This window comes from Medicago truncatula, chromosome 3 (genome assembly GCF_003473485.1).
Source record: "Medicago truncatula cultivar Jemalong A17 chromosome 3, MtrunA17r5.0-ANR, whole genome shotgun sequence".
NCBI classification, from domain to species: domain Eukaryota; kingdom Viridiplantae; phylum Streptophyta; class Magnoliopsida; order Fabales; family Fabaceae; genus Medicago; species Medicago truncatula.
In genome coordinates, this window is record NC_053044.1 from 39,383,326 (window position 1) to 39,395,370 (window position 12,045).

The 12,045-nt window shown below is 31.9% G+C and overlaps 2 protein-coding genes across 2 annotated transcripts; both read right to left on the minus strand.

The window, feature by feature from the left end:
- Positions 1–549: 549 nt before the first annotated feature.
- Positions 550–3,644, minus strand: LOC11432692 (serine carboxypeptidase 1-like). The gene is made up of 7 exons (XM_003601288.3): positions 3,220–3,644; positions 2,574–2,681; positions 2,206–2,480; positions 1,746–2,110; positions 1,535–1,627; positions 1,260–1,365; positions 550–1,050 (listed from the first exon to the last, which is right to left on the minus strand). Exons 1-7 carry the CDS (start codon positions 3,605–3,607, stop codon positions 898–900), a joined length of 1,488 nt encoding a protein of 495 aa, XP_003601336.1. The 5' UTR covers positions 3,608–3,644; the 3' UTR covers positions 550–897.
- A 3,266-nt stretch (positions 3,645–6,910) lies between these two features.
- LOC11433220 (serine carboxypeptidase 1-like) lies at positions 6,911–10,476 on the minus strand. Its single transcript, XM_024780005.2, has 7 exons — positions 9,899–10,476; positions 9,169–9,276; positions 8,800–9,074; positions 8,331–8,704; positions 8,121–8,213; positions 7,843–7,948; positions 6,911–7,630 (listed from the first exon to the last, which is right to left on the minus strand). The coding sequence occupies exons 1-7, from the start codon at positions 10,278–10,280 to the stop codon at positions 7,475–7,477; spliced, it is 1,494 nt and encodes a 497-aa protein (XP_024635773.1). The 5' UTR covers positions 10,281–10,476; the 3' UTR covers positions 6,911–7,474.
- Positions 10,477–12,045: the final 1,569 nt, after the last annotated feature.

A 12,045-nucleotide genomic window follows, 5' to 3' on the forward strand; every position in this document is an offset into this window, starting at 1 on the left:
GGTTACCTCTACCTCCACGCAAGGGATAATCAGACAACCAAAATCAAAGTGTATGGAACAATTAAATAGAAGCCAAAAGTAGAAAAACAACGGCGAGAAGAACACAAAAGAATTTGTTGACCCAGTTCGGTCCAAATTGACCTAGTCTGGGGGAGAGAGCAGCCCTCCGTTCCACTATATCACTAAATCGTTAAGGACTTTGTTTTTCATTTGCATTTGTTTTCAGACTTAGACCATGAAAGGTTGGAATGAGATTTTAGGGTTGATATCAATTATAATCTCGTGTTGGAGCGAGAAGTTGTGAATTAAAGATCATTCCTTTAGATATTTGAAGTTGATTAATAATCGGGTGTTGGATAAGAGACATAAATAAGTCCTTATAATTGAAACTAAGTTGATAACTTTATTATGAGTTTGAGATTTCTACTTTGATCATACAAGCATATACATTATAAGTTCCTTATAATTGAAACTAAGTTGATAACTTTATTATGAGTTTGAGATTTCTACTTTGATCATACAAGCATATACATTATAAGTTTGTGGTTTGGCCTTGCAAAATAGAACTAAAGTGAAGTGAAAAAGTTGGATTTTTCTAGAGAGATAATAAAGTTGTAAGTAAATGGTGGGAGTAGCTTATGAAATTACATTATTAGAAGTCTATTTGTCTTTCAAGTTTCCTACCATATCAAATGATTGAGATCTCTTATCAACTAATTTGATTTATCAAAAAGCAAGACATGAAACACTCTCACAACAATAGACTAAGGGAGAGCCTGTAGACCATACACATAACAAAGTTATATGGCCACATTCTATTACAATCTAACTAATAGATTACGCACAAAGTGCATTTCTAGGAAGTAAATTTGAAACATGGATCATGCTGAAAACCCATTAATTCGACGGTGAACCAGAAGGCAGGATTCCATAGAGGAATGATGAGATCAAAGTCAAAGCACGTTCAGGTTGCCAGCTTGGAACAAGATGTCCTGCTCCTCTCACTGTAACAAATGTCAATCCTTTGTATCCCACAACATACCCTCCAATCTGTCATTATTGTTTCAAAAATGTTATTACTTGGTATAGAAGAAAAGTCAATAAGTCGACCATATCTCAAGTAAATTATAATTTTTTAACTCGACATCATAAGTGTTGAGAGTCCCTCAAATTTACAAAATAACAAATTAGCCCTAAAAGTATAGAATGCAAATCAAATTAGTTTCTCACTCAAAATATAAATCGACTAATTTCAGTACCTCTTTTCCAGAATACCACGGACGCCAAGCAGAGTTGATTGGAAGTTTAAGGGTGTTGATTAAATATCTTGAAGATGTGGTTGGAACCACTACATCTGTATCACCACTGTAAGAAGAATACACCATCAAAATTCAGGAGGGTGAATTTTTATAAAACAAAATTTGCAATCTCTTATTATTCATAACAAGAGACTTCATGTTATATATTATTGTTCATGTAGATTCAAATTGTCATTAGTTTTAAACAATTTATATTAAAATGAAAGTGAGCTTACCTGTATATCCATAATTTAATGCCGCTATCAATGAGATACTTGACGGTGGGTAGGACGGTAGCTGGACTGTCTTTCCAGGTAGTAAGAAGATGACTATGAATTGTCATTGAAAACAACACATTCTTGATTAGCATAGAAAAATACAAGTATATAAGTGTCAAAACAAAGAGTACTATTTTACAATTTCTTAAAAGTGATTATAGAATATTACGTGCAATGGGTCCAATTTGTAGGTTTTGCATGAAGAGCCTTTTGAACTTCTGGTCTATTTAGATAGGCAGTAACATAGTAATCAGAACAAGGGTCAAAATCATTGCTTACGTAACCAGTACTAGAACCATTTTTCAGAGAAGAGTCATGACACAATGGCGCATGGATGTTATAGATGTCTATCTTTCCTGTCTCAACGAAGGCCTTATCAGTTGCATTGTTACAAATTGCTGAAACATTTTCTTTAGTGAAGTCACAGTACTTCTCAATCAACTCATGAGTTTGATCTGAGTTTAAAGCATGAGTCCACAAGTTATCATATATCCCCTTTAAATTCGTCGCATCATCAATCCAAGCATTCCCTATCTGAAATTTTTTTAAGTATAGATAATAATGAGATTAGAATTATGAGATTGCGAGTTATATTTCATTATTAGTCATTCGAAGTTTGAACAACATACAGAAATGCCTTTGAGGTTAATAATGGTGTTGTTATAGAGTTTATTGTTGTAAAGAATAGTGGATGCAAGTTGAGGAACATAATGACCGGCATAACTCTCTCCAGTTATGTAAAAATCTCTGGTTTTGTACTGTGGAAATCTCTCCAGCCAGTTGATTAGGAAGACATAGGCATCTTTAGCAGTGGACTTATCTCCTGAATTGTCATAGTCCGATGATGTGTTTGAGTAGGAAAATCCTACCCCTGCTGGAGATTCCAAGAAGAGTACATTTGCCACTGCATATTTCATAAGGAGTTAAGTTTCTAAGATAATCATGTCTCAGAAATGCATCATAAATAACACATTAGTTATATCGATGATCATCTCACCTTCATTCCAAGCATATGGGTTACGGTATAATGTTTTGCCATCAGAGTTGACTCTGAAGGGTCCGAGCTCCTCAAAGGCTCCATATCCCAGTGAGGAACAACCAGGTCCTGTGAGTTTCAAACATTATGATGTCAAAATTGAAGCTGACAAACTTGAGAGTCTAAGTAAACTTGTTGAGCTTCTGTAGACTCGACTAGTAAAAGTCAGAGTTTCCAATTTTATTATTTTACTTAAACTCGTAAAAGTTTACAAAACAGTGAGTGCGTATGCGAGTTAATTTTTTTTATGAATCATAATTGTAAGAAGGTATGGGTTAGCCCGAAAGTTTAACAACGATGGTCATAATCATATTATCAAGAGTAAAGTTCAAATGATGTCAATGAACAGGTTTTTGCATGTGATTTTATAAATCAAAAGAAAAATAAAGTTCAATATCAAGTGATATTTGTTCTTAGGTAAAACTATACTATCATGTTTCACTACTATGAAAATGAACTTATGTCATCAATCAAGTATAATTAATAATCTATTTATAAACAAATATTAAATAGACAATGACACATTAAAGAACATAAAAAAATAGAAAATGCATACAAAAGAACAAAAGTTAACTGTAGAAAACAGTTTCTGATGCATTTTTTTTACCTCCATTAAGCCACAATATTAAGGGTTTAGTATAAGAGTTATGTGGAGATTCCACAAAATAATAGAAAAGTTCTCTTCCAGCCTCAGGATCAACTGTGACATAGCCTGAATATTGGTCAAAATTCACTCCATAGGGTTGACCAGGCAATGTGACGATCTTGTCAGCTAGTCTTAGCTCCTCTTGAGGTGGTGCAACATAAGCAGCAGAAAAAGAATGTGTTTTCAATGCATCTCCCTCTTCCCAAGAAAGTGTCTTGGGAGGATTCTGAGATTTTCTAGACAGAATAAACTCATTGAGTTTATCAGCTTGACTAGCTTTGCTATATGGAAAAATAACCAAAAGGCTCAAGTTGAGTAATAAACAAGCATAAAGAGAAACCTTCTTCATCTTGTTCTCAACTTGGTTTCAACATATCATAAGTTTCTAACAATTTATAGATGAAAAAGTGACAATTTTGGAGGACTTATTTGGTTGTGCTTATTGGAGTCATGTGAATGAAACAAGTGTTAACAGTACAATTGACCAATGACTATGCAATATTGATCAGCCGGCTGAATGTAAGTGATTTTCCTTGTTTCCCTTTTTCTAGAATCATGGTATCAAGGTATTTAATAATTTAGAACTTTGTGATTAACTTTGAAAGTTAATGATATATTTGTTCCTCTAACTTATTGTTGTGGTTTATGCAGTGTCTTCATTCTAGTTTCTAAGAGCATCTGTAATTGGGTTACTGGGAATATGCTCATGCTTGCTCGTGCCAGGTTCTATATGTTATATCTTAATTAAATAAGTAATTTTCTCTATATAACAAGCAGGCGGCCACAATGAGATTAAACTCTATCTAGGTTAGTGTAAATTCAGTTTACTTACCTTCAATCTAGGTTAATGTAAATTAAGTTTACTTATGTTCAATCTAGGTTAATGTAAATTCAGTTTACTTACGTTCAATATAGGTTAATATAAATTAAGTTTGTAAATTCAGTTTACTTACGTTCAATCTAGGTTAATGTAAATTAAGTTTGTAAATTCAGTTTACTTACGTTCAATCTAGATTAATGTAAATTAAGTTTACTTATGTTCAATTTAGGTTAATGTAAATTAAGTTTACTTATGTTCAATTTACATTAATGTAAATTTAGTTGATTTGAAATTTTTATTTTAATTAAAGGGTATATTGATCATTCTGGAGTGTAATTTTTTTTTTTTTTTTGGGTATAACTAGCACCGGTCAACAAATAATAGAGATTGTTCTCACGAGGATTGTTTATGTTTAATACTCATGACTCATAAGTCACTGGAATAAGAACCATGCGTTCTGAGGTCACAAACTATTTTTGTGTTTTTATGTTGTCACACTTTTATTTTGGAAAGATTACATGGTCATTTATAATTTTTTTTTTTTACATTTGCACCGGTTTTCGATCCATCAAAGATGGACGACTAATTCGACTCGTGCTTAGAGGCATGCGCACTGGCCAAACGTTGTTCCCCCTATGAATCGAACCTGGTATTCTCCAGGTACGTCCTTGGAATGAGCTCATTGCCACTAGAGCCCAAACAACTTGGTCATTTATAAAATTTAAATAAACAGAATCATAAACATTTTGGGTCTTGGTGATGATTGTTCGCCGAACAGATTTCAAATTAATAAATTATTCTTTAAAAGAGTCAAATACTTCAATTTTACAATAAATTGAACATACAAATTTTTATAAAAATTTACCATCTAAGATATTTAAAGATTACCCTAGGAACACTCATTAACATTTTCCATACATTTTTTTCTCATAGAATTCTTACGGAGTGAAGACCCATCTAACAATATGCGTCAGGGTCAAATTAGTCCTCCACAAATTTAAACACTCTATTTTATTTTTGGCAGGTATCGAAGACTGTTTTGGCCGAGAAAGATGACCCGAAAGAAAAAAAAAGTATCAATTTGGTTCCTCAAAATTTTGTCCCTTGTTTTTGTAAACAATACACATGACAGACAGTAAGATAACTTAATTGTCACATATTCCCAGTCATAGTTCAAAAATAAAAAGAAAAAAAAAAATGATTGAAGAAAAATATTGACGGAAGAACTAAATTGTCTTGATTTAGTTTTGTAAAGTGATAAATAGGGTCATTTTTTTTGTACCAAAAAAAATAAAATAAAATTTGACCCGTGTATATTTTGTTAGGGAGCAAAATGGGTCTTCAATCAATTCTTACGTGTCTAAGCTAAGATAAATTTGTCAATGACATATACTTCTTGTTCATGTCCAAGAGTATATATAATGTTCAAGTGTTGATGAAATCTTGTCAAAAAAAAATAAAAAAATTGTTGGATGAAAGGAAACTTTTGAATATTTATCTATTATTATAATGGGCCAGTTTGTTTTAGATTATAAAAAAAAAAAAAAAAAAAAAAAAAAAAAAAAAAAGATTTTTCTTTGTATTTTTAAAAATAGATTTTTTTGAAAATTTAGTCAAAAATAGTAGAAGTTATTTTAAACTCATTTGATATAAGTTAAAAAAGAGATTTTGACATTCACTAACTTAAATATTCATTGTTCGAGATTTTACACAGTAAAAATTACATATTTTTTCAAAATGACATTTTTCAAAAATGATTTTTATGAAAAGTTATTTGAAATAATTTATTTTTTTTTAGAGATTTTTGCAAAATTTAGTATAAAAAAAAAAATTATAACAAAAAATGATGAAATACTTAGAATGATATTTTAAGATAAGTTATTTAAACAGATTTTTTATTTGAAGCTTTCCTTAAAAATTTCTTTATTAAAAAAATTATAACAAAAACATATTACACTACAAAAATCCATTTTAAGAAAAGCTATAACAAAGGGCTCAATATACTTTATTAAATCATAGCCCCAAATTCTCTGATTGACACATCATATATGTCTAATGCAAAAATACATAGCATATCATATTTTTACAACAATATAGCTGTCTTAATCTCTTCTGTTGTAATAGTTGCTCAGGTATGACCCCGATGCTCTTGTCAATTCTGCAAGTGATCAAATCCTTTACATATTTTGTAAAAAAAAAAAAAAAAAATCCTTTATGTTGTGAATTCCGGTAAAAACCACACCAATGAAAAACAAAGATATGTGGAGCAAAGCAGGTGGTAATCAATGTGTAAAATGTCTCCAAGTAACAACAACAAAAACAGACCTAGATCTAAGTGTAGAGCAACACCACAAGCATAATCAAAACACAAAGATGAGCAATGAAAGAAAAGAACAAACACACCAAAAGATTGTTGACCTAGTTCGGTCCAATATGACCTAATTTGGGAGGGGCAGTTCTCCAATCCACTATGATGAAAGTGTTACAAAGAGTTACAAGAAATTAGTTTATAAGCTTACACTAGAACAAAACCTAATTTCTACCCATTTGTGTCACCCACTCTCACAATATGAATCCTAAGAGAAAACACAAAAGGAAGCTTTTGATCCTTCCAATGGTGAAATCTCACTACCCAAGGTGTTTACAATGTTTCCCAACCCAAAAGATCCTCACTACAAAGACATTCAACCCTAAAGTTACATCTCCTTTGTAATCCAAGTTTCTCTCACTTTAAGCTCACCTTCAAAAACTGCACAAGAACACTTATATAGCAGTCTTCAGCTGTCAAAATCGTGTCACGTTTTCCAAAACGTGGCCAAAACGTGGCACGATTGGTGCGTACATCTCAATGTACGACCAACCTTATCCTGAAAACGTACCCAACAAGTTTGAAAATCGTGTCACGTTTTCTCAAACTCGTGACACGATTGAGCACCCTGCAAACCATGCTCACTGCCTGGGAAATCGTGACACGTTGATGAAATCGTGTCACGATTTCTCTGTTCTTCCAAACCCAAATTTGAAGCCAATATACAATACTTTACATATAAGGACGGTTACTATTGTATCTGAATTCTGAAAGAAGTACTTACTCCAGCTTTCTACTTAAAACAATATTGAAGTGATCAAATCCTTTACATCTTTATTTCTTCTGTTACTAGTTGGTGTTCTAGCAATACACTCTCACAACAAGTGAGGGAGAGCCTATAATATTGCCATACACAAACCCAAGTAATATGGCCATAGCACAGAGTGCATTTCAAGATTTGATATGTAACAACAATCTTTAGTTGAAAGTTCAAACTGAATTTTGTTTATTACAATCTAACTAGTAGATTTTGCACAAAGTGCATTTCAAGGAAGTAAATCTGAAAAGTGAATCATGCTTAGAAACAATTAGTTTGATGGTGAAACAGAAGCAGGCAGGCTTCCATAGAGGAATGATGAGATCAAAGTCAAAGCACGTTCGGGTTGCCAGCTTGGAACAAGATGTCCTGCTCCTCTTACTGTAACAAATGTTAATCCTTTGTATCCCACCACATACCCTCCAATCTGTCATTATAATAATTTGATTACGTTTCAAAAATGTTATTACTTGGTCTACAAGAAAAGTCAATAACCCAACCATATATCGAGTATTAGCATTTTAGAACTCAAATTTGTAAAAGTCGAACAATTTAGTTCCTCCAATTAATGAAATAACAAATTAATCCCTTAAAATAATGAGTGTCAATCAATTTAGTTCTGTAGACTCATTTCAGTACCTCTTTTCCAGAATACCATGGATGCCAAGCATCGTTGATTGGGAGCTTTAGGGTGTTGATTGAATATCTTGAAGATGTAACTGGAACTCTTCCATCAGTATCACCACTGTAGGAGACCACATTATCAAATTTAGGAGTTGGAATTTTAATTTTGATAAAATAAAATTGTAACCTCTCATTATTCACACAAGAGTCTACATGTTATATTATTGTTCTTGTGCTTTCAAATTGTCATAGTAATGTTAATTAAGACTTTAATATAATGAAATTGAGCTTGCCTGTATATCCATAATTTAATGCCACTGTCGATGAGATACTTGATGGTAGGTAGGACGGTAATTGGACTGTCTTTCCATTTAGAATTAATTTCACTATGAATTGTCATAAAAAAATCACATTCTTGATTAGCATAGAAAAGCACAGTTATTTAAGTGTGAAAACAAAGAGTTTATTTTGCAATTTTTTAAAAGTGATTATAGATTTTTTACCTGCAATAGCTCCAATTTGTAGGTTTTGCATGAAGAGCCTGTTGAACCTCTGGTCTATTTAAATAGGCAATGCCATAGTAATCAGAACAAGGGTCAAAATCATTACTTACATAACCAGTTGAACCATTTTTCAAAGAAGAGTCGTGACACAATGGAGCGTAGATGTTATAGAAATCTATCTTTCCTTTCTCAGTGTAAGCCCTATCTGTTACATTGTTGCATATTGCTGAAGTATTTCCACTAGTGAAGTCAACAGTGAAGTCACAGTACTTCTCAATCAACTCATGAGTTTGATCTGAATTCAAAGCATGAGTCCAAAAGTAATCAAATAACCCCTTCAAACTTGTGGCATCATCAATCCAAGCATTCCCTATCTGAAATTTTTTAAAGTAAAGATAATAATAAAGTTAGATTTATGAGATTGTGAGTTACATTTCATACTTGGTCTTTTGAAGTTTGAAGAACATACAGAAATGCCTTTGAGGTTAATAACAGTGTTGTTATAGAGTTTATTGTTGTGAAGAATAGTCGATGCAAGTTGAGGAACATAATGACCAGCATAACTCTCTCCAGCTATGTAAAAAGCTCTTGTTTTGTACTGTGGAAATCTCTCCAGCCAGTTGATTAGGAAGACGTAAGAATCCTTGGCAGTTGATTTATCTCCTGACTTGTCATAGTCAGAAGTTGTGTTTGAATAGGAAAATCCCACTCCTGCTGGAGACTCTAAGAATAGTACATTTGCAACTGCATATTTCATAATGATAAACTGGTAAGTTATTCATGTCTAAGAATAAATGCATCATAAGAAACAATTTCATTCTATCGATGATTGTTTCACCTTCAGTCCAAGCATATTGGTTACGGTATAGTGTTTTGCCATCAGAGTTGATTCTGAAGGGTCCTAGCTCCTGAAAGGCTCCATACCCCAGTGAGGAACAGCCAGGTCCTGTAAGTTTCAAACATTATGTTGTCAGAATCAAAGCTGTCAAACTCGAGAGTTAGGTAAATTTGTTTATCTTTGGTCGACTCAACTCTTTAACTTGCTATAGTAAAATCAAATGTTTATCTAGATTTAATTAGAGTTTACCGGAACTCATAAGAGTTCACTATAAAAGGAGTATTCATGTGAGGTAGTTCGTTTTTATGACTCATAATTGTAAATTCGTAAAAGATTTCTCGAGGTTTTTCTAACCATGATCAAAATCATTTCATCAAGAGGTAAGTTTAGATCATGATGCTCAAAATAAATTAATAACCAGGTTTCACTATGTTCTTTCATTTTCAATATAAAAATAATATTTTGTTCTTATGTAAAAATGTGCTACCCTACCATGTTTGACTACTATGAAAATCAAGTTATGTCATCAATCAAAATATTAACTAATAATATATCATTCCTTTCTTTATTTTGATAGAAATAATATATCATTTCTTCTGATGTCATGTTGTGTTTTCAAGGATAATAATGTAAATATAAAAAATAAATGAAATCACATAACATAAAAGTTATAAAATGCATACAAAATAACAAAAGTTATCAGCATAAAAAAGTTTGAGGCAATTTATACCTCCATTGAGCCACAAAACTAAAGGTTTAGTGGAAGAGTTATATGGAGACTCCACAAAATAATAGAAAAGCTCTCTTCCAGCCTCAGGATTAACAGTGACATAGCCTGAATATTGGTCAAAATTCACTCCATATGGTTGACCAGGCAATGTGTCAATCTTGTCAGCTTGCCTTAGCCCCTCTTGAGGCGTAACATAAGGAGCAGAAGAATCTGTTTTAGATGCATCTTCCTCTTCCCAAGAAAGAGTCTTAGGAGGATTCTGTGAGGTTCTAGAAAGAATAAACTCATCAAGTTTATCAGTTTGACTAGCTTTGCTATATGGAAAAATAACCAAAAAACTCACGCTGAGTAGTAAACAAGCATAAAGAGAAACCTTCTTCATCTTATTCTCAACTTGGTTTCCATATATCTTAGTTTCTATCTATTTATAGATACAAAACAGTGAAAGTATTTTAGGGCTTGTTTTGTTGTGGTTGGAGGCATGTGAAAGAAACAAGAGAACGATGACATTAGTATTGACCAGGCAATGATCAGCCGGCTGATTTAATATAGTTTCTCCTTGAATGTAATGGATTGTCCTTGTTTCCCTTTTTCTAGACACATATCAAGTTATTTAACAATTTAGCACTTTGTGATTAACTTTTAAACTTAATGATAAATATATTTTGTCCTCTAACTTATTGTTGCCGTTTATGCACTTGTACTGTATCTTCATCACAGTTTATGAGAGTATCCTCATGGCCACAAACCTAGAGCATATTCACTAACTTACAATGATTTGCATTTAAAACAAACTTAAGATTATGATAGGTAACCCGGTATCATGGGGTCCTAATGTCACGTCGAGTATTATGAGATATTCCATGCAAAACTTTTGATAGAAATACTTAGTTGGACACGAATGAAAAAATGTCATGCGATTCGACCCTAAATTTAAAATATTTAGTCACACACAAATGTTTTTTTTTAAAAGAAAAGTAATTTAGTTACATCACTTAGTATCTGTTTGGTTGAGCGTTTGTGCTCTCAAAGTGGGTTGGTTTTTTCCAGTGGTGTTTGGATAAAATCAAAAGCGATTGTGAAAAAGCAATTTCACATCCAAAATATGGGTTAACTGGAAGCCACAAATTTTAGCTTCTGCGGCAACTAAAAGCAATTCTGGAGTTTGCTTTTTGTTAAGAAATATATTTTCCATAAATACCCATGATTCAACACAATCTCCTTTTTTTTTTTTCTTTTTCTCAAACTCCAATGTTTATTCTATGCAACACTTTCTTATTTTTTCAGATCTAGTGAAAAATCTCCTTATTTTTCTAGATTTGGTGAAAAACAAAAGTGGGGAGGAAGAATGAGGAAATACCCAAATCTCTATTGAAGCTTCAACAGAGAATATAAATGTAAAAATCAAAAATTTGGGAAATTAGAAACAGAAAAAGGGAAGAAAGGATGATGCCATCCATGAAACTAAACATCTTCATAGAGCAACATGAAATGCGTAGTATATTACACACAGAGAGAGTCTGGAGTCTTCTTCATAAATGACTTCAATTACCCATCATTATATTTGTTATTTATTAATTAAAGGAGAAGTTCTAGAGAATTCTTATTTGTTTTTTGAAGATGATTTTTTGAAAATGGTTTTAATTAATTAATTAATAAGAAAATAATAATAAGATGAACCGAGAGATAAGTACTATTAATAATGATTAATGAAGCAATAAAAATCTAAATATGATAACTTGAAATAATTATATAAAATGAGATATTTAATTTTAAATACAATTAAAATGATATTTTGGTCATTACACATTCAAAATCAATTTTGATTTAAACCATCCAAACATTATCAACTCATAAGAATGACTTATACATTAGTGTATCCAAGCATAAATCAATTCATATCAAACTCACTTTTAATAAAAATCAATTCTCTCAAACTCAATTCTATCAAAATCAATTCTCACCACCGATATACCAAACTCTCAAACTCAATTCTATCAAAATCAATTCTCACCACCAGTATACCAAACACAGACTTACTTATTCCAAGAATGAGTTACTCAACTTTTAATTAATAAGTCCAGAGTCTAAATACTCTTTTCCGAAATAACCATTGATATAGCATATAAAAATAGAGTAATGCAGGA

Coding starts and splice junctions, on each gene's coding strand:
- LOC11432692 (XM_003601288.3), bottom strand. CDS start 3,607: ATGAAGAAGGTTTCTCTTTATGCTTGTTTATTACTCAACTTGAGCCTT. Junction 2,682..3,219: donor AATATTGTGGCTTAATGGAG/GTAAAAAAAATG, acceptor TGAAACTCACAG/GACCTGGTTGTTCCTCACTG. Junction 1,366..1,534: donor ATTAAATTATGGATATACAG/GTAAGCTCACTT, acceptor TTCTTCTTACAG/TGGTGATACAGATGTAGTGG.
- LOC11433220 (XM_024780005.2), bottom strand. CDS start 10,280: ATGAAGAAGGTTTCTCTTTATGCTTGTTTACTACTCAGCGTGAGTTTT. Junction 8,705..8,799: donor TTAACCTCAAAGGCATTTCT/GTATGTTCTTCA, acceptor AAAAAATTTCAG/ATAGGGAATGCTTGGATTGA. Junction 8,214..8,330: donor ACAAATTGGAGCTATTGCAG/GTAAAAAATCTA, acceptor GACAATTCATAG/TGAAATTAATTCTAAATGGA.